The sequence below is a fragment of the Periophthalmus magnuspinnatus genome, chromosome 13 (genome assembly GCF_009829125.3).
Source record: "Periophthalmus magnuspinnatus isolate fPerMag1 chromosome 13, fPerMag1.2.pri, whole genome shotgun sequence".
Lineage (NCBI taxonomy): Eukaryota > Metazoa > Chordata > Actinopteri > Gobiiformes > Gobiidae > Periophthalmus > Periophthalmus magnuspinnatus.
The window spans coordinates 5,661,103-5,688,078 of NC_047138.1; the positions used below are offsets into that span (position 1 = coordinate 5,661,103).

General features: G+C 40.6%; 1 protein-coding gene across 1 annotated transcript in view; it reads left to right on the plus strand.

Moving 5' to 3' along the window:
* Positions 1–1,308: 1,308 nt before the first annotated feature.
* Positions 1,309–26,976, plus strand: part of nectin1b (nectin cell adhesion molecule 1b) — an 86,358-nt gene continuing 60,690 nt past the window's right edge. Inside the window, exon 1 of the mRNA XM_033976661.2 lies at positions 1,309–2,022. Within this exon, the coding sequence (XP_033832552.1) occupies positions 1,971–2,022 (52 nt within the window). The 5' untranslated portion in view covers positions 1,309–1,970. The remainder of the gene's footprint in view (positions 2,023–26,976) is intronic.

Below are 26,976 nucleotides of genomic sequence, written 5' to 3' on the forward strand. Positions count from 1 at the left end.
CTGCTTCTTTCCAGGAAGGTGTTACAGCTTTGATTGAAATGTTCCAGCATGTCATAAACTTATCTGTATCCATGGAAACAAGTAGATGACGCCACCAGATCAAGTTATAGGTCATATCCCTGAAGATCCGACCATGTTTACAGTAAGAATGCATGATTTTTAAAGCTATTTTGCACAATAAAAACATCTGTAATAAAAAGATAGATGTATGTAATGTCATATTGTGGAACATTACAGCCCAGGCAAAGCAATAACAAACGGGTGGTGAACTCTCCATCTCTAAAGTTACAGAGTGCACCTTTAAAAACCAGCTACAAAGAATAAATGATCTGTCCTTGTGTATGAGGGTTGATATAAGGGTTACTAATCATTCAGCTGGTGGTCATAATGATACGGCTCATCTGGTTAGTGTATAGTAGCACGTAAAACCCTTTCCAATTACCCAATGGCCACTGAAGTAGCGTCCACAAGAGGGAAGTGTTTTCACATTGATCCTAACACTCATTTACCTCAGAGTCCACAGGCCGGATCTGAGGGCTTGTTTGTAAGAAGAAAAAGGGATGAGGCAAGGACTTACAAGTGAGAAACAAGGAAGAGGGGCTGTCAGGAAGGAAAGCCAAAGGAAATGAGCTGAGCTGTGTTAGTTAGCTGTCACAGCAGTGGAGGAGGTAAAAGCACAACCCTTCAGGCGTACACAGACCAACACACACACAATGAGGAGTCTTCTGCACAAAGGTTTAGAAACTTTTACCGGGTCTTAATACAAAACACTGGCTGTGCTGTCAGTTTGAGTTGGAATATTTATGTTTTTTTTCCTGTAATTTAGTCATTTTGTGCTGTGAGTGGTGCCATGGCTAATAAGAACAGTTCCTCCTTGTATTTTTTTTCTTTTAGTAGCTCAATTTATTTTTAATAGCAGCAGTTATTACCTCTCGTATTAACATTTTAGCTGTAGACTGTAAAGTAAATGCCCTTTACAAAAGCCGTGCGTTAGGTTTATATGCTGCACTGCCCTTGCTGGGGGCCATCACACTGTTTTAAGCTTTAATCATGACTCAAAACCACATTCTAATGCGCCCTCATTTCCTCACATCGCCACAACGCGCCACACAAACCATTACGCATCCAAAAAGATTCTGTCACAAACATGCCTGTTGAGAAGCATTCAGAAGTTTCAGAGTCAAACATGGGGCTACCAGGCTGCCATAGCGTTTCAAATCCTCTCCTTTTTGCAGGACAATCCAGGCTCCTCCCCCGCACCACGTCACTCGCCCCGATCTCTCCCAAAGCGCAGGGCTCGTCTGCAGCGCACAGTGGCAGATCTGCGGGGCGGAGCGCGTAGCCTCACACCGCTGCTCTCCATTTGGTCCAAAAACAAGGAGCTATCGGGGTTCATCTGTGATCCCCACTCTTCATACAACTTTACTGCTCTTCTGGCCCAGGGGCTGTGTACGGGACGTTCGGACGTGCGTAAAGGTCTAAACCATCTTTTAACTGCTCTACGAAGGAGACAAACGGCGACATTCTCCCGGAGGAACTCTGCAAGTATTGGAAACTTCCCAACCCAGCATCGATCGAAGACCTCCCGCCCACTTTACCTCCACAACAGTGGAAGGAGGCTGGAGTAACAAAGGCTGCATGGTTCAGTAGAACTCGTCTTTGCCTTCGTCTTTTTGACACACGGACTCTAAAGCTGCTTGGATTTGAACAGAGGGACTCTGAGGCTGTAGTAACAGTGCAAACTCTGCACGAGGAATAGCCGCAGATCTTGAATTGATGCTTAATCACAGAAAAGCGCATCGGAGAGCACCCACTTTGGCAAAAGTCTGCTACTTCTGCTCTACGACTGAGCTGCACTAGTTATTTGTATTTGTGGGATTTGCACAAGTTGCATGCGCGTTTTCTGTCGCCTGTGAGCCGCATCCATCCGCTGTCAGGTTATCAGAGACGTTCCGGATAGTTGAGGAGCCATGGCGATGTGTTTTGGCTTATGGATACTGGCGTTGGCGCTGCGCCTTCAAGGTATGTTTATTATGTATTTAATACGGAAATGTTGTTTCTGTGGCAAATGAGGAACAAGTATCTCTCTGACAGGGACATAATGCCACTAACAGAGGCTAAAATACTTATTTGTTGACTGGACTGAAGTTTCTCCTGTAGCAGGCAGATGGCGATATGTGCGAACTGTGGAGCAGCAGTCTCCAAGTTTTCCAATATCTCATTGAAATGGCAACTCTATCTGCACAGTGCTCTTGAATGACAAAAGGAAAGTGTGTCCCAGTGACGCCTGCCCATTTAAATCCACCACCTAAAGCCTTAGTGTTTGTGTTATGTTGCATTTGGCCTGTTTTAGGAGACTCCAGGTACAAAGCAGCTTCAGCGTGTAATGGAAGTCAAACAGACAAATGTGGAGTGTGCCAGTGTGGGACTAGATGTGATCTGGGTGGAGATTGATACTAACCACAGCTAATTTGACACAGATCACACTGATACTATGGCCTGTCACAGCAGACCTGTTTATTCAGGGCATGTTTTGAAAGAAAGTGTTGGGCTTAATTTCTATTGACAGCTTCCTAATTGGGAAAGAGAAACAGCTACAAGCATCAGTCTGCCAGTCTCTTCACTTTGTCAATGTGTGCGATGCATTATGCAATGAGCTTGAAGGCTACTCAACTAGTTTAGATTTTATGCTTGTAATTTTTCCACTGGCATTTCATTTTCAGAAAGGAATGATAAAGGGTCAGCTGTGGTCGAAACATCAACATACATAGATTCATAAGTAGTTGGTTAATGTGTAATAATAGTACAAATTGTCTTATGTTGACGGAAATTCCAGATATTTATGGCATGTGTTGGATACTTTGATCAAAGGCCTCACTGATTTACACTGAGATGATCCCTCTTCTGCTGGAAAAGATAAGGATTAGTTGAGACTCTTGGGATTTCAGTTGGAAATGTTTGAAACTGTTCAGTGAAGGGAGAAGAAAATGACTTAAAGATGCACCTAACAAGTCCCATTCACAAAGCTTACAAGCAAATAGATGTAAATAATGATGATATAATTAGTATTTTTGATGACAGCAACACAATTCAAAGATGATAGAGCAGTGAGGGAGGACATTCACCCTTCACTCTTCTATAAATCCATTCAAACCCCTGTGATTTATAGTTGTGGCACATACAAGGCGCCATAGAAAAACAGTGGATTTCAGATGCACTTTGTCTTCACCCTTTTTCAAATGCAAATAAAGAATTTGGTCTTTCACCCTGAGGTCAAAGGGCGTCACCATAAATACCCATGTTCTTTGAAGGCCTAATTGATATACAACGTGCTCCAGACATTATCATTATTGCTGCAACATAAACAAAAAGACCCTCCCTCCCAAATGCAAGAGGAAGAAGCTGTAAAAACTCCACCAGCTCTCCATCAGGGAAAGCTATTTGTACTTGTTGCTGTAATAAACCATTTGGAGGGCACACAAAGGGTCCACATTTACTGAAATATTGTCGCTGTTCTGCCAAATTGCTGATAAAATAAAGCAGACATTGAGAATAGTGGCTGTGTGGATGATAATAGCAGCTTTGTTTCCTATTGCATCAGAGTGGGTCTCTCCTGTATTCCAGATTGAAACCTAATTGTCTGTGAATTGAGTTAGCAACCAGGTGCCCATTTGTGGCTTGGCTCTTAGCTTGTGTCCTGTTGCTGCAAGAGTCTGAAGTGACACTTTGGGAAAATCAGCTTTTATAGTTTAATTTTTTTATGCTCGTTGGATTAAAGATTTGAGAACAGCTACAGAGTGAACGTTGGTGTAGTCAAGACTATCGAGACTGCGGTATTGTTGGAACATTTAGGGATTAGCAATGGAAGAAAGTGTTCAGAAACATAAAACATGGATTCTAGCTGTGCTGTATCCTTTCAGGTGAAAATGCGTCTTTCACAAAGTAATTCTAAGAACCTGTGGCAGATTTTTGTGATTCAAGTGCATGTTTTTCAGTTTAGAGCTCAAAAATAGAACATAATTTCCTAGAAGTGACATTCCTCATTTTGTCCAATGCACATACTGACCATTCCTTGGTTCTATAAGACAAAAAAATGTATAAATCAAAGCAGTGTTCGTCACATCTTTCTTGAACTTCTATTTAGTATCTCTGTAATAACTTTGAAGTCAAACTTGTATCAGATTTGCTGAGAACCCCCCGCTGTTTCTTCCTGTCAGTCAGTTGTTTCAATCTTTTATAGCATAAGTTTCATACGTGTTTGTTAGTCTTTTTGCGTGTGATCACAGCGTAATCTTAAGTTAGCCTGCTTCCTGTTTTGATCATCACCTCCCTCGAGACCTCGCTGTCTTTGGAATGACAGTTTCAACTCTTTTATAATTAATTATGAGCTGCAAATTTGAAGCATGAACTCGTGCCATAAAATACAATTGCCTGTGTGAGAAGTGGTGACATGTGGAGCTGCTGCTGCTGACATTGTTGTTGTGGCTTATTAGGAACACATTGAAGTCTCTGTATGAAAATGTCAGGAGGATTGATTGATGTATTTCTCATGAAGGAGGTGACAGGACAAACAGTTGCTACATGCATTTGTACATGCACTAACATTAATAGCAATTTCACGTTGAGCTATCAAACAGGTTACAATTCCCAGATGGGTCATTGAGCAAAGGCTTCTGTCGGCTGGAAATGTGTTAATTAGCATTTCAGCAAATTTTTTTATCTTTGCTAGAAAATGGTAATTGCCACTGCTTGGCATTTTAACTCATCTGACACTTTAGATACGGAAAAAATGGAGAATGTCACTATGGGATTGTTGGACCTTGATGGCTTTAAATGCAAATTGCTGTGATCCTCCATTCCTCTGGGAGTGTCTCTTTTGGTCCCCGCTGAGGTGATGGATGGGGGGAGCGATCTTGCATCCCGGGAGAGGATGGCTTGAGGCGAAGTGACAGGAGATTAAGCTTTTAACTTAGCCATAGGAACTAATAGAGGCTGTTGGCCATTCAAACGTCAAGTCTTTAAGTATTTGGCTAATTGTGGTCGGTGCTGGCAGCTCTTAACAAAATCCTACTGAGTCAACTGTCTCGGTTTTGTGTCTCGAAATGGAGTGGGTTTTTGATTAACTTTTGGAGAAGCATACTTAAGGATGACATTTCAAAATGATCTTGAGAAAAATATGAGAGTTTAAAGAAGTTAGTAGGCACATTTTGCAGAGTGTGCACTAGTCCCTGCTCCAAGAAAATCTCTGCATGCATATTATAAATGAATAAAACATGATGATAAGCACCGAGGCTAAATAATGAAAAGGTTGAGCTGAGATGGAGGATTATGCAAGGAGAAAATGGCATGAATGTGTCAAAGGGGTCCCCCAGAAAGCCTATTAAAGTACAATAAATAATCAGATATTTTCATCGTGATTTGGTACAGGTTTTACACCAGATGCCATCACAGACCTTACATGACATGCATTTCTATAAAAAAGTTAATTTGCAGCTCTTCTGCACATCTCCTTGATGATGACACAGTTTTCACATATTCCTGCGTGATGGTGTTATTTTGAGCAGCAGTTCAGACAGTGGATATCTCAGGTAATGTTTGTCCTAGACTCGGGCTCCTTCAGTTACCGGATGGCAGCATTTGTCAGAACACGTTGTTCAGCAAAACATGCACCAATATTATTCCTATTCTTCACTTTGGAGGTTATTTTAATCTACAGTTACTCTCAAGTGTCATCGTTTTCACCTCTGGCTTTCTCACAACAGTCACAGCTATAACCAATCAGGATGTAAAGACGTTTATCAGCAGACTGCAGCTGCTGTATTATGCTTTGAAAATCCCTGAAATTTTCTCTGTTTCAACTCAAATGGCAGCATCAGCAAAGAAAGAAAATCAATGGAAGGGATCAAATCTCGCCCTTAGCTTTTTTGTATTGCTTTTCTAAGTCTAGTCTTTCTGCCTCTTTAGCCCTCAGTTCTTATGAGACTAAATGGTTAACTTTCCATTCGGATCTGTAGAATGACATTGATTGAACAAAGTCTTCCATATTTCGCTTCCCGTTTGTATAAAACCTGTATCAGCCTGGGAGATGGTCTCCTAGCAGTTCGTTCCTGAGTTTGGAGAAAAGTAAACTATTGCACATGGGGGAGGGATTTGGACAGTCTGCTCTGTATTTATGTGACAAAGTCGTGCCTTGTTGGGAGCTTGTAAAGTGTTTCTTTTGTATCACCACTGTTCCTTTGTAGTTGCTATAGATAATACTCGGCCAATACAACTGCACTATAGAAATCATCAAAACTATTGTTATGTTGGCTTACAATCTAACAGACATTTTTCCATCAAAAGCTCTGAAGCAGTGTGCTAACTGGACAGAGACATCAAATTGTCAACATTTGAGTTACAGTAAAACGATACCAGTCATGATGTTGTGATTATTCATATTTTATGTATATTGCTAATCCCTACAATCAGATTTGTTTTATTTTTAAACCTCTGTCTCCTCTTCTACCAACACACTAAAGATCTCATCAGTTTTAATACAGGCAACCAGTATTTCTAGAGAAACCATAAGGGAATGCGTTTAATTATTCATTGTGTCTGGGGTTTTCTGCTGGGGCCTAACTCAGGAGCTTATTCGGGATTGAGCGAGTGGATAATTCCTGGTCTTTTCACTAAGACCGTATGCCTTTAAAAGCAGATCTGATCAGCGCCGCTCCCGCCCCCATACGCGAGCTGAACAAGTCAATTTACACCAGGCAGCGACTGATGTGCCTTCCATTAAAGAGCACGAGAACACTGATAACCAGTCAGTCTACAACCTGCTGACTCCACCAATAAAAGGGATGGATAGGGTGTGAATGCACGGGTTTAACTCACTAAAACACAATACGTCTTATCAGGGCTGTGCTATAAGAAAAAACACACACGCAATCTCTTTTTTTATTTTGACTTATTAAAATCAGATGCAAATAGCTCTCAATATCGCTGCCCTGAACTTTAATTATTGCCATTTAACTCAACAAATAGTCAGATTTATTTCTGTAAAGCATATGTGTCAAACTCGAGGCCCGTGGGCCAAATGTAGCCCGCCACGTAATTTTATGTGGCCCGCGACAAAGTAAATTAAAAGGTATGACTGTCTTAAAATATGAGTTTATCAGGAGATACACAGTTACACACCTATTTTTTCATATCTATGCAAATCCGTGCGCAATATTTGTAACTTGAATAAGTAATAAATATAGAAACGGTTAATTAACAGGATTAAAAAGTAGTTGCATTTATTTTACATCACTTTTGGTTACATTAAGTTATCTAACAGTTACATCTGGGCCTTTGAGAGCAACTATTTTGTTGATGTGGCCCTCTGTGAAATTTAGTTTGGCACCTCTGCTCTAAAGGCTGAAAATCACATGTTTTTACTGACAAAGGACTGGCTGTGGACCTCTCAGTTATATTACAAATGACTGAATCTTGATCTTGATTACATTTGTATTAATTGCACAGCCATTCGTACCACATCAAACAGGTATAGATACTTCTGTCTCTGCATTTGACCCATGCTTCTTAAACGGAGACCACCAAGCAGCGAGGGACCAAAAGACAAACCCACTTCAAACTTCACTCAAGGAATTTAACAAGGGATGTTTTCACTGTAAGGAGAACCAGACTTAAATATTTAATCTTTATGTGGATTACATTGTCCCCGTTAGGATCCACATCACAATAGATTTGAAACTGTTTGATTATTCATTCACTGAGGCTTCGTCGTACCAGGATTGAATGAAACCTCGCTGCCCTTGGAGGTCAAAGGCTTAGCTGTCTTGACTTGGATCTGGAACTGATAAACACTGGCCTAAGCAGTCACCGGTACGTCTCACCACCGTCGTTTTGTTTGATAGCCTGACCAAAACTGAGGTCAAGTATTTTGCCAAAAGCTATTTGTCGTCATCGCTTTTACATTTCACATAGTTGAGATTGTCAAGCGTTCAGTCTTAGCGTAAACTGGTCTGTGAGTCGTGTCCCTAAACTGTCCCAGACAAGTAACCCAGAGCACACGGCACCCTCTGAAAGGCCTCTTCAGGTAAACACATGTAATCAACATCGCTCCCGCAACTCTCCATTAGCTTGGTACTTTTTTTTTTTTGTATAAACCTGTGCATGACTCCCCGGTATCTCCTCCTCCCTCCGCAGTCTCTCCCTTCCCTCTGCCTTTGAGGCCACCGCGTGCAGTGAGTCGACTTGCTCTCTGCTTTGCACAAAAGGGGGTTTGTTTCATGAAATGTTTCCCTTTTTAATGAGTGATGGTGTTCACTCATTTAATATTCCGCCGTGATATCTCTCTGGGAGCTGACTGTGCTTCAAAGCAACAGCCGTGCTTCTTGTAAAATGGAAGGCGCGCGTGTCGGAAAGGGGGGCATCCACAACACGAGTTTATTTATTCTCCCTGGCATATAGTTAAGCTGCCGTGCGCCGCAGCATAGCACAATAGATACTTGATGGTGTGGTCCTTTTTAGACGGTATCGTAAGTGATAACCAGTCAGCTCTGTCTCATTCGCACCAACCCTGCCATCACTTTTAAAGGTAATTGCCCTGTTCGCCGGGATTTTCTACTGCTTATATCAGAACATTTGAGCTATTTTTCCGCTCCACTTGCAACTGTAGTCGACATGATGGCTTCCCAGCATGTGCCATTACCGAGAGATTGGGGTCAACTTCTATGAGCTGGAAAAAAATACTTACAATTTACCTGTTTCTTCAGTGCTGGTGGTTAAACCTGACTGCACCAAAAGATTGAAGATAAACACAGAGATGGCCTGCAGTTTTGCATTGATCTTTCTATTTTGTTAGCAGGGGCTATGCCAAACCAAGCTAATATAGTCAGCTATCGATTCCCTCTATTCAAGCCTGGCTGATTCCCACCGTGATGCTTTGCTGTTTGCAGAAAGTCAGGTGTGACACGTTCATTGTATTATATTCTATTTGCATCTGGTCTTTATAAAGCAAATATAGCTAAGAATAGGAGCTAAAATGGTGTGCTAAAAAGGTACACGGTTTTGGGGTGAGTAATCTGTAGCACTTGGAGAGGAGAAAGGTGCTGTGTTTATCCCTTTATCTCAAGCTGTAACACGCTGAGCCTGCGTCAGCACAGCACCTACTTAAACTATTGACTTGTTTGTATAAAAGGACCCATAGTCAACCACTGTGCACTGGCTAAACTAAATTTACCCCTATGAATGCAACAGTAAATCGTATATTGTCTGTGAGAGCTGTCAGAAGAATAACACAAGGAACTGAAATGTAATCACCGTTCAACAATGTAACCCACACCGAGGTCCCATTTTGTTCCTCTACATAAATACCTACAGGATAAAGTCAGTGAGAAATGCGTGTTTGTTTTGTATGACGTTTGCATCACGATTTGCAAAGAAAAACTGTGCTATGTTGTTACTGTGTCATGTTGTTATGTGGCAGGCAACACATTATTATCAGGCCAGAATTGTTTGCTCATTTGAGTGTAATCTCTGCAAACCTTAGTTTTAACTGTGCTTCTTTGCTTGTATTGTGGATTTCAAAGGGTTGTTTTGAAAGCACAGTGTTTAGCTTTGGGTAGGGAAAACAAAAGCGTCTTTGTAAAGGTTAAGGAAAGATCGAGGTCAATGTCGACCTAAATCCCACCGCTCTGGGGGGTTGACATTTTGTTTAGGTTACATTTACAATAGTATAACCCCAGAAGGTAGTGATTTGATAAAGTTGAGTGAGAATATGCCCATGGTGCCCACATTTTCTTTCTTTAGTGTGCAATTTGACAAGTCTTCCAACTTGACAACTGCGCCAGGCGTTTCCACATGGGAGCTCTCATTTTGGCAGCGTGCATTTGCTTGGCTTTAGCTCCACCGTTGGAATTACCCATCAGGTATCAGTGGAAGTCTTGGACACGAGCAACGGGTCCATGTGGGTCCATTTTGTCTTTTGCAGTAAGTGTCAATTGAGCCATAAAAGAGCCAAATGTCAGGCCAGTGTAGAGGAGCAGAAGGCTTAGGTCAGAAGGCTTCATCCTCCGCTTCCACCACAGACATAGATATTTACATGAAGGTTAGTTATGCAGAAATAATCGCCCCCACACTGACCCTGCTCCCACTAACCACAGCCCTTCACACAGCCAGCCAACCCTGTGGCTTTATCATTGTAAACCAGTTTGTTCTCACATTTCAGCTGTACACTTTTATTCACCTTTTGAACCCGGTGAATATGCAGCTGCAGTTGTCTTCGTGATAATTGGGTGTGTTCTGTGTCAGTGTGCACCAACAAGACACAGATCCCTTATTTATTGTGTGCGTGTGCCTATAGGGGCGAGCTATAGTCCATAAAGTTATTTTATTTTTGAGAGCCGAAGCTGATTAAAGCTGTGTGTTGCTTCTGAGCATTCAAACATCAGTGTGATTGGTTAAATCCACTTGTCGCTCTTCTGAACAGGATGGAGCTTGACCAATAATAGTCGTGTGTGAGGAAAAGTGTCTGTGTTTGAGCTAATTATCTTTAACCGTGCCATTCATGTATTGAAAAGTGCATTTAAAGGGAGTGTACATGGATAAACATTACATCTGAGACCCCAGATACGAGATAAACATGTTCAAATCAAATACAGCTTTTAATGTTTTATGTGTATATACCATTGGACACGTTTCAAGATGATAATCCAATCATAAAGAAAATCAGTGTGTGAATTCTGGAGATTCTGAGCTTTCACACTGTAAATGTCCTGAATATGGAGGTCAAGGCTCTGGTCATTCGTTGTCATTGTAATACCTTTAAAAAACAGCATAATAGGCTATATACTCCCCCTGTAAATGGTAAATGGTACTTAGTGTTAACAGTATTGCAAATGGGATCTAGACTGCCTTTGAAAATGGCTGTACAGAATTACATTTCCTCCAGGAAGTATCACAAAACTTGTTGCCTTGAATGGACATTTACACAGACAAGAATCCACAGACAGCAGGGTTTTGCATTGGGACGCGTTGTTTCTGAATGAACTGCATGTTTCAACTGTGAATTGGCTTAAGATTTTAACTTGGCGTTCTTGGCCGTGGTGCTTTTTTACCACCGCACTGGATGCTGGCTGGGTGCTGGTGCAAATAGTGTAGTTCATTCATGATTTTCCAGCTCATTAGTTGTTTTCAGTCAATGTGGGAGGCCATTCATTCCACCCCCCAAATTAATTCATTACTTAAACAATGGCTTAATTATACAAATATCTATATGAGTGAATTAAAATATACTTTAAAGCTTGTGTTCTAAATCAGGTCATTAGCGAGTAATTCAATCATCTCATTTCTTTTCAACCCGATCTTCTTCCCTAAAGAGTCCAGATGAAATGAAGTGCATTTCAAAGTGCTGTCTAATAATGTAATAGAAGTCGCAAATAGATGAAACTGATTGGATTTGGCCCACATTACTGACGACGAATTTGCTTCCTGCTGTTTAGACATTTCTGTTCTATGAAATTTCTGCCAGAGCAAGTGGCTTCCCAGTGGCCTCAGTCTGAGTCATTCAAACACCAGGGGTCTGATTCAATATGCTCTTCTGTGGGATTTGAAGGGTTAATCCCCATGATTGGAATGGTGGGTTCCTGCTGGAGATTTTTAAATCTTATCTCTGCCCGATGTACGTCCTTGTTATCGTCAGTTTGTTAAAGGGACGCTGCGCAATTTATTGCATTGTTACAGCCATAAAATACTGCGTTTCTGTATACCTTTATAGCCCTCCTACAGACGTAAATGAGTCATAAAAGTAACTGCATTACCCGACACAAACCCGCTCCAAGGAAATCTAATTCTTCTTGAGCATTTATTTCAACTCTAACTTTACTCCCTGTAGATTTGTTCAGAAACTTGACAACTTTTCTCATACCTTTTTTTTTTTTGTCTAAATTAGTCGAGCTGAAACTTCATCTGAGTAATCATGACTTATTGACTTATTATTAATTCGTTGAACATTTTATTCATTGTTAATCATTATTTGAATATTTGATTCTAAAACCCAGAAGATATTTTGTAACGACGGCTGAGTTAATAATTTGTATCTGGTTAAAAATATCCGCGTAATCCTTCAGTCGTCTGGGTAGGTTCCATAGCAAAAAGAAAAGTCACTATTGTCAGCTGAAGATTAGAGACCAGCTGCCGAAATGTGCATAAATAATATATGTTTAAAACTAAGATGGTTCTGCAAAACACTGGTCTTATCCATTTTGTAGTAAAAACAAGGCTGTGGATGAGTTTGTACTGAATTCAGATTAAATTATTTGGAGAAAATGGTCAAAATCAGTCTATATATGGGCTCAAAACTGGTCACACTGCTCGATCTCTTAAGACGTTTCTCCACCCGTCTGTTAATATCCACCACATTATTGCACATGACATGTTTTCCTAGAGTTGTGCATCTGTAGTTTCTCCATAGTCCTGTTTTTTTCCCCTTTTGCTGCTTCAGTTTCAAAGCTTCCTGACTGGCATGGAGTGGGCTATTTGTTTTTCTACGGAGACAGACCCAAGTGAAGTGAGGCGTGAATGAGCGTTGGATGTGCACATGCAGATGTACATGCGCAGGCCGGGGGCAGCTCCACGTTCCCGGGACACTGCTCTGCTCCAACCCCTCCCCGTCCTGATCCTGACCCACTTTCTTTCCCCCCGCTCACTCTTTAATTGCCGCACAGCGCACTGAGGCCATCTGCTCGACCGAGGCCCGTCGCCATGGAGACGCTGGGAGGCTTTTCGGATTTGCCGCGGACTGACCAACAGGGAAAAATGGAGGTCAGGGGTATGGGGGGTAGGGTTGGGACACCGTGGGGGACGCACACACAACACAAGTCCACCACGGGACAGTAGTTTGGCAGAGATCCTGCACCTGGATGACTCAACAGAAAGTTACATCCAGGCAACACTAAAAATAGACATTTATCCCCAAAAAGGATTACTAAACTTCCCAATGTCGCCATTATTGCATGGAAACAGGAATACAATTTTGCTCTAAAGTACATTTCTGTTCCAACTTATCAAAAAGTTCAGTATTTTACATGTCATATACGAGGGTCATTCAATAAATAAGGTGAATTTTTCGGTATAAGGACTTTAAATACACATAGAAGCTTACTTTTTTATTTTTTTTGTTTTTGTTTTACTTGTTTTTCACATGGATTTAATTTTGTTGCAGATTAAAAAAAAAAAAAACGTTGAGAGTTTTGGTGATTAACAAAGATGGCCGACCAAGAAGCATGCTCCAGGATTGAACAGCGGTCAGTTATTAAGTTTTTGGTTGGTGAAGGTGCAAACCCATATTCATAGGAGAATGTCAACTGTGTCTGGTGCCACATGTTTCAGCCAAAAAAATGACCGCTGTTCAATCCTGGAGCATGCTTCTTGGTCGGCCATCTTTGTTAACCGCCAAACCTCTCAAAGTTTTTTTTTTTTATCTGCAAAAGAAATTAAATCCATGTGAAAAACAAGTAAAAAAAAAAAAAAAAAAAAAAAAAAAGTAAGCTTCTATGTGTATTAAAAGAAAAATTCACCTTATTTATTGAATGACCCTCGTACATGTCTTTTCATACAAGTGAGGAAAAAGGCAAAGGAAAACTCTCTAAAAACGTTTTGATTGCGGCTTCAGGAGCTGAGAAACTGTAAGAAACTGGAATGTAGCTGGGAAATAGAGCTTTGAATAAATGTTTTCTTAAGTCCTGCAAAACACGGCAGGGCTCTTCAAATGTATCCAAGTATTAAAGTTAAGTTTTTGTTTATGAGCAAAGTTAAAGGTTCAATCTTTAAGTCATGTTTTTCTAGCTTTGTATTTCTAAAGTTATGTAGTAGTAGTGGTCAACTTTTGGAGTTCCAGCTCTTCCGGTCTCTAGCCACCCTACTAGAGGCGTGTAGTTGCTGGGAACTTGCTGGAGATTATAAATACATGTTTCAATGCTATCTTATAACTTTTCAGCCGTGTCCTTGCAGCTATCCTCCACCCCAGCAATACAAAGTTAAAGCGAACACAAAAACCCAGACGTCTATCAGTGAAATGTTGTTACACCGAACCTGACATGACCCCTACTTGTTACAGGGCATCAGGAGAGACAATGGGGCAGTTGTGGACGTTGCCGTTGCCCCGTGTCTCCTGTTACAGTCTATTTAGTGTCGGTTGCATCTGCCTCCTGCCATCACTCAAGCTCTAGTTCGTTAACCTCTGCGGTCTTTATATATTTTTATGCGTACTTCCTTTCCCAATGACACGGTTCAGGGATGAAGCAGTTGCCCCGTTTTTCCAATTAACACACAGGCGAATTTCAGAGTACTGGTCTGCACCGATACGTCTAAGCTTTTACTTCCCGTTTTGCCAGATGCACTCGGTGTCAAGCGTATTTGTGTGATTTTTAAATATTTCCCGGGTTCTTTGCAGTATACATTTACCACTCATTTTGCACGGCGAAGCTCCTAAATGCATATATCTTACCAATACGACTTCATATTACATTTAAAGCTTATGCATGTTCTGCTGAGGTTCAAACTGAGTGTCAGACTGGTGCAGAAATTAACTTTTTTTAAGCTGCCGTGATGTGTAAGAACTTATTTTCATACTGTGGGAGTACAATTTGCTTTGGATAAATGCCAAGTTGAGGTTACAAGGAGAATGTCCACACTTCTTTAAGTCACTGTAAAAAAAATGGTTGTTTCTATCGTGACCAGTAACTGTTAATTTAGACGATTTATTCCAGGGCCTTGTTTTAGTTAAACAGGCTTAATGGACTCTACTATTGACCCCTGGCTTGTTCTGCAGTGCATGTGGACACAATTTAGATTAGCTTCTCCTGCAAAGGTCAATATTGGTCTATGTCATTTCTGAAGTGGCATTTATAGGTCAGTAGCTCATTAGTAATCTGCTAAAGTTTGGGATACAATGCAACTGCCAACCAATGTGCAAGTGTCAATATCAAGAGCCACAGTAGTTCGATATTGTTTCAGACATTTTCTTCTTCTGATCACAGTCATAATGTTATATTGCACGGCATTGCACAAGTTACATCCCCGCTGTGTCCATAACTAATAACACTGCAATGACACATCAGACTTGTCTGTTTGAACGGCTCAGGATAGTTTGACAGCGGAACAAGCTTCAGCGTTACTGTCAGTCAAACATCAGCCTTCAGACTGTTTAAATTAAGTCTAATGTAACTTAATGTTCCTTCATTGCTCCAATTAGTGCATAACGTTGTCACTTCTTGTCTCTTTTAAGCTTGTCTATTTCTTGTCTATGTGTAAATGTTGTGTGTGACGCAGGGTTTAACACACAAGTACTGGACGACTAAGAAAGATGTGTATTTCTTTTACTTTGTCAGAATAAACGATACTTCATTGGGTCTTAAAATAACACACTGCTTCCAAAACTACTGAAACTAAACAATTTATCATTTTGTCTTCCAATTTACCACTGTTGCTATACAAACTTTTTTGTTTCCATAGTGCTGTGTTTTACTATTTCTTAAAATGCTATTGCCACACGCCGTCAGCATCTGCATTAAGTCTTTTATTAGCTGGATAATACACTGGTACTAACATTAAGCACCATTATGCATGTGCTTCTACAGTCTTCTGCCTGTAGTGACGCTCCTGGCAACTTGAGCTGGTCTTGTATCTCTGCGACAGGCTAACTATGATAGCGAAAGGCGGATGGCGCTCTTATTTGCTGAAATCTTTCGACAATGTGGCATTGTGCGTTACTTGATGCCTCTGCACCGTTTACTTAACAAGACTGGACCTCCTACGACGGCTGTCATCATGTGCCAACAGTGATGGCGTCAGCATCTGCATAGACGGGCTCTGACAGCTTATTTTGCTCCCCCATCACACAGTAACACGGCAGGCAGTGACAGTGGGAAAGGTAGCCGCGTCAATTTAAACTCCAGCGAGCACTTGATCTCTGGGCTGCCTCAAAATGTACAGTCACAGCCAAAGTTAACAAGACAATGTAGCCAGGCCTGTAATTAGACTCTGCCTCTTTTCAGCTTGAGAAAGAGTGTCAGTCAGGGAAAAAGCTCTCTAGTCAAGGTCATGGTGCGGAGCTAGACGCGCCCTTGTCCGACGGTGGCTTACCCATCTGCTGCTGCTGCTGTGAAGTGGGCCCTGAGCCACTGCACACTGTGGGATTCACACTAGATTATAGTCTAAGATTAATCTGGCCATACAATGTGACATTGATGAAAGACTGATCTAGTCGAGTACAATCCGACTACAGCCGTTAAATACTAAAGTCTTATACAGTTGTGTGGACATCGGGTTTGAAAGGTGTTAGAAGGTCAGGGGTCATGACTCAACTCTGTATAAATGTAGAGTGCTAAGGGAGGGTATCTGATGTTAAAATATTGGCTTGATCAATATGCAAACTATTCAAGAAACATGTTTTCTGAAGCAAAACCAAGAGAGGAGGACAGACACCTAAAATGATACTGGACTGCATTCTATTACTGCAGACAAACATTAACTGCACCAAGAATGATCATATATCACTGATTATCCAACTCCAGAACTTATACAGCCGCAATGCAGAGAAACATGTGAGATTAAGTGTGCAACATTGTGCAATGATGGAGAGTTTTGCATAAACCTAGTTAGCTCAAGTGATTTTCAAAGTCCTTGTTGTGCCAAGCTTGTGATCCAATAGAGGCCATGCTGAAGAAGGATGCTAATTATCCCTCTCTCAAGTGCCCTATAGTCTCTCCAAAGTGAATTCTGATCTGTTAAACAAGAGCTACAGCCTTTTCTTTTTCTTTCTTTGCAACTTTTTATCACACTATCCTATTCCCTCTTTTTATGGACAAACAACAGTGGACTAGGAGAGTTCTTCACTATTCAAGAGAAAGCAATTTACCTCTCTGCTCTATATATATATCCTGCCGATGCCATTTGGTCCCTTGAGAGGAAAGTGCATTAAGCCACTCACTGTATTTACTTGTTGGACTGATGTGGATGCGTCAGACCAGTCTAGTGGATGGCGATGATGGCAAATTGATCATTGGCGAATGGGAGTCATGGGAATTTTGACTTTGCCTTTCACACACTGAGCTTGGAGAATCCATCAAGTAGGAAGTCGGGGCCGGTGGGGAATACAGGCACTTACAACACATTAAGACATGTTTGCTCAGGTATCTGTACTTCAGCGGAGAGCTTTGTTTGATTGGGAGAGGTAATTGACTCAGAATATGTTTGTACATTCAAAGGGTCATTGTTATGAGCCACTCTCAAGACTAAGGCTAAGTGGGATTATGAACCTAAAGATATAGTGGACGCATAAAGATAAATAAAAAATCCGTTATCACATAATGGAACTGTTACATAGGTTATAAGAAAAACAAATACATGAAATAAATGGAATAATCAAGCAAAGCACTGGTTGGAAGATTGTTTACCTCGAAAAGTACAGAAAAAGTAGCTTAAAATGAGCTTTTTTTTGACACAATGCGTATTTTTTATTTGGTTTTCAATAGAGAGACCTATAATTATACAGCAAACAGTGCAGTTTTTGTTAAATCAGAGCTGCCACAAAAATGTCAAAACAAACAAAAACTTTTAATAAAAAAGGAAGCATGAAAATTAACAAAAATAAATAAAATAATAAGCTCACACTCTAATATGATTATAAAATTATTAGTTTATTTATTTGTTTGAGAAAAGTCCATTAAGAGTGTCTGTACCTCTTCAGACACTTGTGCTTAACTCCTACAACAGACTGACCTTTATTTACTTTAATCAGTGTGTCAGTGTATAATTATTGTGTTTTAAACATTAAAACTCTGGACAACTGCAATAAAGATACATGTTTATAAAAGGACTCAATGTTATTACGTCATTACAACAGCTGCTAATAATTTGTGAACTAAGTAAATGCATTTTGCCCAGCTGACTGGGAAGATGGCCAGTCCCACTCTGTTTAAGGCAAATTGGATGCTTAGAGGACTTAAAGAAAAGAAAAAAAATGGTGGATTAACCGTTTATACATGCAGGCACTTGTGCTATGTGGAAATACACCCATTTGTTTGATAGAGTAATGGTACACGCCTATTGTGGTAGATCTTACTACAGTAATACATGTAAGGTAATCCCTTGAGCAAAGGTCTAGTTTATTTAACATTTCCACAAAGAGTGTTTTCTGAACTAAGCACAGCTAAGAGTGCGCATTCTGCAAATACAGTCTGAATAATGAATGAAACCTTTTTAAAATTCTGTCTGCGATAAACAAAAAGCAGAGACCAAACGGCTTATGTGATGTGAGCCTTTGAGGTTTGCATTCCCACACACCTACGAAACACACACTTTTCATCCGACAAATCTGCTGTTTGAAAGGCTCATAGTCATTTATAATGGGAACTGATGGAAGCTACCTCCATGGGCTCCATCTTATAATTTGTTTTTACAAAAGTTCATAGAAGGGCTGCAGAATCTTCCAGGCATAAAGAAAGTCTTTGTGTTGGTTTGCTTGTGTGCATCTTACACAGTAAGATCATTTTATGCCATGGATTTCAACAGCATTTATGATAACAAGAGGATTAGAGGCTTTTCTGTTTCATGATAACACAAGATGACTTGATTCTACATAATAGCTTTTTATTTCAAACCAGGAATCGAACTTGCCCCTACAGGTTTTGATTCATGAATAGAGCAAATGCCAAGTCATAGCTGAGAGGACTTTTATAGCTGCACAGATTTGTGCACTGACATGCAAAATCTGATATAAATAAATAAAAATAAAATTACTGCAACAAAAACCTTTAGTCCAGAGCCTTCTCCAGCCCAGTAAGCAATGCAACCATTGTTTTAAATGCAAATGTTTACTATTCCACTAATTACCTTGTAATGCTCTACTCACCTGTGTTGTGGCAAACACAACAGAAAGTGCTAGAAAAACAACTTTAAGTTTGAAAGTGTTAAACTATAAAGTTAAAGACAACAACAGCTGCCTCTTAAATGGCCCTGTATACTTCAGTATGAGAAAGCAAAGCACCTGTCTTGTACTACGTAGATGATTAATTAAGTTTAGGTAATTAATTTCCCCAGCCGCCTTTGTTTTACCACCATAAAGTCCCCTTTAGGGGTATTATTAATATTTATTAGGGACTGTCAGATGGTGTCATGAATCAAGAAGGATCCAGAATTCAAGAGTCCGTACTTGATGTGCTATAAATCCCACATGAAAGATGACTAAAAAGATCCAATTAGAAAAGTGTAACCATTTTGCGAGGCGACTTACGGTGTGATTTATTAGCACTGTTACTCCTCCCATTTCTATTATGTGTTTTAATCCATAGAGGAAATGAACACGTCTGAATGGGCGCTAGCTATGTGACCGCTGCTATGCAATACAATAGAGAGTGCATGCGCCAGCTCCCCTTTCATGCTGTGCACACAGAGCAGGAAGGTACTATGCTACTACTATCCAATCCAATTCTCCAGAGTGCGCTTGCTTGCATGTGCATAAGTATTTTTAGCCTCACGCTTCACATTGGCCTCTGCTCAGATGTGTCGGTGCAGCATCATGTTAAGGGCTCAGTCAGATGGTCCTTAACGCATTTGCCCACGGTGCTGCAGAGGGGATGTTTGTGCTGGAGCGCTGCAGGCGGAGGGGGGTAGGGTCACGTGCCGACCTCATTGTGAGCACGAGGAAGTGAACTGTGTAGAACTATAGTGAATCTGCTGCTCCCAGTCAATGAGGACAGTTTACTACGCCATAAACACATTAAACTTCAGTGATGTTCGATCCAGTGACAAAGTTAAGACCATTATTACCATTTTCAGAGGATACTTCTCAAATACTAAGGGACATTTACACAGTTTTGACACTTGCTGACCCGCCTAACCTTTCCCAAAGATCGATTTAACCCACATAATTGCATGTACTACAAAAAGATATCATGACATGCTCCGATCCAGTTATACTCGTCTTGATGCTACCTAGGGCTACGGCAATTACTCTAAACTAACTACTAAAATATTTGTTTTACGAGGCCCTAATGATAACCTGTCCATTTATCTAGAGTTTGGACTGTCACAAAGAGAGACAGGCCTTTTGTCTTTCTGCTGTGTGTACTAACAGTGTGTAAAATGTTAATGGTACATGGAAATGGATCATCATGTCCTGTTTTCAGGGATAATAGTGCATAATAGACCATAACCAACTGCTGCCGTTATGACAATAGTGGAGAGAATTGTAACTGCCCCTGAGTCCTATTCAGATTAATTTAACATGTTAGCAACGTGCCAGCCTTAAAGACCCGTTCTTTTACAGGGATCTGGGAATGCTCTTAAAAATGGGAAAACCACATTGTGCCTCTGTAAACATATGGGTGAAAGTTTATTTTACAAGCGTATAATCCCCATTTTTTTTAGCTCGTCCATATGTCTGACTTGTCTTTCAGAAGCTGTGATCCAAGAAGAGAGATCCATCTTGCACTGTCCTCCTCCTGCGTGTCTTTCCCCCCATTGTTACGTTTATAAAAGGCGCAATTGAGCCACTTTCCTCCCTGGTACATTAACTCTTGTGGCTTCCTTGCTTCAGTGGAGCAGATACAGGTGAAGAAAACAAACCCCAAGTCCATAGGGTTAATCGCTGCCACCTTTGGGTCTGCACGAGCTGTATCCAGGTGCGCCACAGACAAAATACACTTGACTTCCTCCTTTCCGTGACCTTTGACCTGCTTCCCTTTCATACTAAGAGCATGGGAGCAGCGGCGTGATGGATCGGTTTCCGGCCAGTAGCGGCGGAAACATAAAACAGGAAGTTAGTTGAGAATAGTTCCTTTGTCGTCGTAAAAAATTACAGTTGGCTATCCTAATACACTTCTCAGGTACGCGGTACATTGTTTTGACACGTCTGGGGGAAACTATAACCTTGAATTCATCGCAGCAGATGTTATTATTTTGTGTCCGAAGTTGTTGTTAGTTTTGGTGATTATGTTTTCTGTACAGCAACTTTGTGACAGTCTATTTCACAGACCGCGCCAGCCGAGGTGTTCTTTCTATCGCCCATAAATTGTTACACGATACACGGAGGAGGCCTACATACATTTGTTACGAAAGAAAAGATTGTTATTTCTTCTCCTTCACTGATCTGTGACGTTCCTGTTGTAACTCTTGATAGTATTGTTTGTGACAGATTGTATATTTGAGTAAGGCCAGAGCTGTGCATCAATGTGCCAGGGAGATTTTCTTTGTAATGTACTGCATCTTGGGAGCGTATTGTTTGCGTTTGTTACCGTTGTGGGGAATAACTTCTTTTAAGGGAATCCATAACAGTATTTTTTTTATTTTTTTTTGCTATCTTTCCCACAGAATGAGATGGCACCTCCTAGGGAACATCAAGGTTGTCTTTTGTCCTTGTGCTGTAACTAAACACTAAAAGGAATTTTCCAGCTTGTGTTGCCTCAGTCAAAATCTTGTTAAGTCTGTTATATGCCTATCCATTCTTTCCGTTCCCATAATGCATTTTTGTGGTAGAATGCCAGTTTCCTCTTTTGAATCCCTCTCCTAAGACACAGCTGCTTACTTGGATAGCTAATGGCGGCATTTTGTGCTGCAAAGCTCGAGTGTGGCATGATGGCATTTGTTGTGTGTGTGTGTGTGCTCAGGGCTTGGCTTGTCATTGTGTATCAGGGCCAGCCAGTGGGCCTGACTCACACATGACGCCCGTGGGTGCTCCGACTCGTAGACAAGACACCGGGAGTTTAGCATCGTACACCCACAAATACATATGTCAGGGAGAGCAAGGACAAAGAGAGGGAGACGCTGAGGTGGTGTTACTGATTCTGTTCACGGTGCAACAGCTGTGACTGAAGCGTCGCACATACAGAACAGATCGTTTGGAGATTTTTTTGCAAGCTGTCACATTTTCAGTGTTTACAGTTTCAGCTAATCAAGAAACAGCTATGCGTCTATGATTATAACCTGGTTCTTCTGCGTATAGAGTTTAGTATGTGGTCCTTTTCTTCTTCTGACGACTATCGGAAACTTTGGGTGACCCTAAGACAGAGGTGCTACATCTCAAAACATATTCGAAGACCGATGATGAGTGCAGCTTTGACAGAGCCGCTGTGTATTAATAAGGCTTGAAACATGTTAATTTTAGGTCTATATTATAATGCAATGTGATGTTTGAGGTTATAGTGGTAGAAATAGCTTAATTTGCTGTTAAAGTACTGCTTATAATCAATTGGGCCGGTTCAGCGGGAGGTCTGAGGGCCACTTTTAGCCCTCGGGCCATAGTTTGGACACCTCTGCCCTTAAACATGGACTAACTTTATTGATCCACCAGGAAAATTACTTTGACCCTGTAGCTCACACCTTGCAATATAAGAAAAAACAACTAGAAATAAGCAATAACGTTCAAAATAATTAAAGGCCGTTCACTGCTTGAGCCAAGAATCTTAGTCACAATCAGAGAATTCGTGTAATATCTACGTATGTTTTAGGAGACGCATCGAGACGCAGAGAAAACTGTGTACCTTATCGTTACGTGGCAATTTTCCACAAATTTAGATTACTTCAACACTTTGCTCAGATGCTCGACTCTAATGCATTCCATTTAGCATTTCCCAGCTTTGTCGTTATAAATGAATCATCAGACACAACAAAACAAAGATTTACATAACTGAAAATGTCACCCGTAATTATTCTGATCAAGGTTACTTAGTTTTTAATCATGATTTGTTTTTTATTCTTTTGTAGTTTCGGGTTTTGCACAATTCGACTCCATTCCGTCAGTGTACGTCGGAGGTGGCCCCACATCCCCCCGTCCTGCGCAGTGACAAAGCGGCTGCCTGTTATATCACATATCTATCACCGCAGAGCGTGTGTCGAGAGGCCTGTCCGGTAGAGAGGCGTGCAGTCAGTGTGAGGGGGCTGTAGCCGACGGGCCGGTACAGATGCTAAATGACAGTGACACAAAGAAAGGCGTAGCACACAGGTCTAGACAGGCCTGTTTTACCATTTAGAATATGCCTAAATTTAAAGGGCTGGGCGTTATGTTTAAATATCTTTTGATTTTCATGGAGCCACATCGCTATACTGATCTTTCCATTGCCTTTCATCATCTTCTGAAACTTGACACGTCACCCTGATCGCTTAAATCCAGTTGTCACTCACTTACAGTATGACCAAAAATAGCATATCACTCCAGAAATGAGATCACAATTTGATTTGATTTGTACCAACCCTAGTCGAAAATGACTCCTCTACAGCAGTGCCAGGAAATACTTACAGTAACTATTGTAATTTCAGAGTAATTTGATATTATGAAAGGTTTGTTTTACAGGACTGTAATCAAATTCAAAATGCAGACGAGCCATTATGGGCACAATCAGGTGAAGTGAATAACTGAGATTATCTAGCGCCAGTGGTTATATCAAACAGTATTTTACATCTTTTGTCCTCGATTTAATGAAGACTAAAACAAAATCGCTCTATAGGAAAAAAGAAGCAACTGTAGATAATTTTATTTCGTTTTTCATACCTATTTTGTTGGTTAACGCCTGTTGTCGTAATGTTATGGCTGGTTGCTCTTGCACATGAATGCCACTGGTGTAAACTTCCATGTTGTTTCCCAATCTGAAGTGTGACCTTTAACTTGATTTCACTGTAGCCTCGGGAGCACGCAGTATCTGTTGTAATACTTTCTGAAATATCCTCAGAGCCAGAAACTCAACTACTATCTCATTGTGTGTCCTTGTGCATCAGAAGTATTTCAAAACTGCCCTCAAGTACAAGTATAATAATATTCATCATGGTGCCTGCGTTTACCTTGTGTCCAATCTCTGTGGCGCCCCAAAGCAAAGTGCTAGCATGATCCTTTTGTTAAAACGCTGAACGTATAGTATAGTATAGTATAGTACAGTGATATCCGCAGTCACATGGAGGTACAGGCTCTTGTCAGATTATACGGCTTTTTGCGAAGTTGTCTGTCTTGCTTAGGTGTGTCTAACCTGGTTTTGAATTTACATCAGCTGCATCAACCGCCGCTGTAACTTTTGTAGACAGTAATCTTGCAGGATTATTGTTATTGTACATAGGTTGTGTTTAATGTGGGTTCGTGCAACACTTATTCCCGTTGCGTATTGCTAAACTTACCACTATGATGTTTTCGTTAGCTACCATGTTTCCAGGCGCTGCGGACCATGCTAGATACGCTGTTTTATTCACGGGTTTGTACGCATCGTTTTGGGTACTTATTCCCATTCAAAAGATAAAATAGTTTGTTTTAAATTGTTGATCGCTATGGCAACAGGGCTACATTCTCATCATTATGAAACCCATGGATAAAGTGGGCAGCCTTTATGTCTGCAATGTATTATTTTCCTTGCAAACAGTCAAACCTGTGAAACAAAGGAAGTACTCACGGTCCCAACTTTTGCGATAGAAGTATTGCGCATGCGAGTGTTCCTAGTCGATCAGATGATAAACACGATAAGAGTGAAAAATGTACAAGGCCTGCGCTAACCTGCCCGCACATGCACAGCTCAGTTAGTTTGTGTTTCTTGTCAAAATGAGAACCCACGGAGGTGAAGGGGCTTGTTTTCATCTGGAGTTTCCATCCAAAGAAAGTCGGAACATTTTTCCAAATGTACTATTTGTTGACACTTAAATATCTGCTCAATATTTGATGGCAGCTCTAAGTTGGTTCAAATGGAAAAGTAATCAAATAGTTGGAAAAGAGGCAGTGATTAAACTGAAGATAGAACATGCACTTTAATAAAATAAAAAAAAAATATATATACTCTTGAATAGAACCTTGCTACTACTACTACTACTACTGCTGCTACTACTGCTACTTCAACTACTACTACTACTACTTCTACATTTCCAAGTGCTACTGGTATAACAACAACTACTGTCACTTTTACAAATATCACTACTTCTACAACTACTGCTGGTACTACAACTACTTCTACTATTACTGTTGCTGCTACCACTTCTACTACTACTACTACTACTACTACTACTACTACTACTACTACTACTACTACTACTACTACTACTACTACTACTACTACTACTACTACTACTACTACTACTACTACTACTACTACTACTACTACTACTACTACTACTACTACTACTACTACTACTACTACTGTTGCTGCTGCTACTTCTACATTTGCAAGTGCTACTAATATGATCACAACTACCACCACTTTTACAAATGTCACTACTCCTACAACTACTGCTGGTACTACTACCACTACTTCTACTACTACTACTTGTACATTTCAAAGTACTACTGATATGATCACAACTACCACCACTTTTACAAATATCACTACTCCTACAACTACTGCTGCTGCTATTACTACTACTACTACATTTCCAAATGCTACTGACATGATCACACCTACCCCAACTTTTATAAATATCAATACTTCTACAACTACGACTACTACTACTTCTAAGTTTCCAAGTGCTACTGATATGATCACAACTACCACCACTTTTACAAATATCAGTACTTCTACAACTACTGCTGCTGCTACCACTACTACTACTACTACTTTTACTACTACTACTACTACATTTCCACGTGCTAATAATATGATCACAACTTCCTTAAATAGCTTAAATATTTTCAGCATCTGTCACATGTGTTTTTAACTGCTGTTATCTTCAGGGTTAAACTTCCATCCAAACAGGAGGAAGGAAAAACAAAGCCTATCTGCGTATCTTGTCAGCGTAGAAGTACCTCTTTGTTACTCTCTGCTTATTATACTGTTGAAAAGTACATTTCCCGTGGCATTGTAGAAGATTGCAAAACTATTTTATTGTGAAATGAGAATCGCTGACCTCGTGACATCGATCCATATCTGCTCAAAAGTCACACTTATATTTATGGATTTCCTCTGGTGAAGTGAATAGCCTTTTTCATTGTGTCAGCAGTAGTTTTAGAAAATCTTTTGACATTTGCTTCACTTGAGCCTCTTACAAACAGAGCTTTACAGGAATCCACCAGAGAACTACGCTACAGGTCGAAAAATGTGCACAAACTTCACTCGGCCTTTTATTTCCTGCTCACCACGGGGAAGGCTGAGTCATCAAAACGTTGGCTCAGCTTTCTCCTTGGGGTACAACGTAACAATTTGGTCCTCTCTTCCGTCTTTTATTTATAGTAATAACCTGGGGATACATAGTTGTCCAGTGATTTTGTCAGACAGTCACTCGATCCTTACGGTGAAACAGCATCTTTCTAGCCTTTACTGCTGCGAGCGTTCTCCTATAGCTCCGGACAACTTATCTTATATTGCACTGACCACATTTTTCATGGGCTAAGAGTTCAAATGGCAACTTAAAGCTATATTTTTTTAGTAAAATCAATGCAAAAACTGAAAGAATCCTCTGAATACAATACAACAGTAACAGTGTGTAACAAAAAAATATGGTGCTTTTTACCAGCGCCGCCAGAATCTTAAAGTCAGGAAATTTGAACATGTTATTTTTAAATCACTGCACTGGCTCCCTGTTACTAAATTCATCTGCTGAGCCATGAATGCATCACTGATCAGGCACCGCTGTATCTGCAAGACCTGATCACTTTGCAATCTTCAAACCGAACCCTCAGATCTTCAGGTGGCTCCTTCAGGTCCCCCCTACAAGGCTCCGTGCTTTTCAAGTGTTTCTAGTTTTCTTTTCTTTTAGTAATTTGCATATTGCTGGACTCGTATGCCTTTTTTGTTCATAGCCTTTCGCTAAAACCTACACCCAAACCCGCTCTACCACACTTTATCTATTTCATTTCCAACCTAAAATGTCACTTAGCTCTTAAATCCTCCCCTTTCTTTTCCTCCCTCCTTTGTGTCATCCTGCAACAATAGAGTTTTTTTTTTTTTTTTTGTTGAGCCTAATGGCCGGCAGGTGAATTACATCTGAAAAGCCGTGCTGTCTCCGCCACCGTGCGCCTCCAGTTTCCTA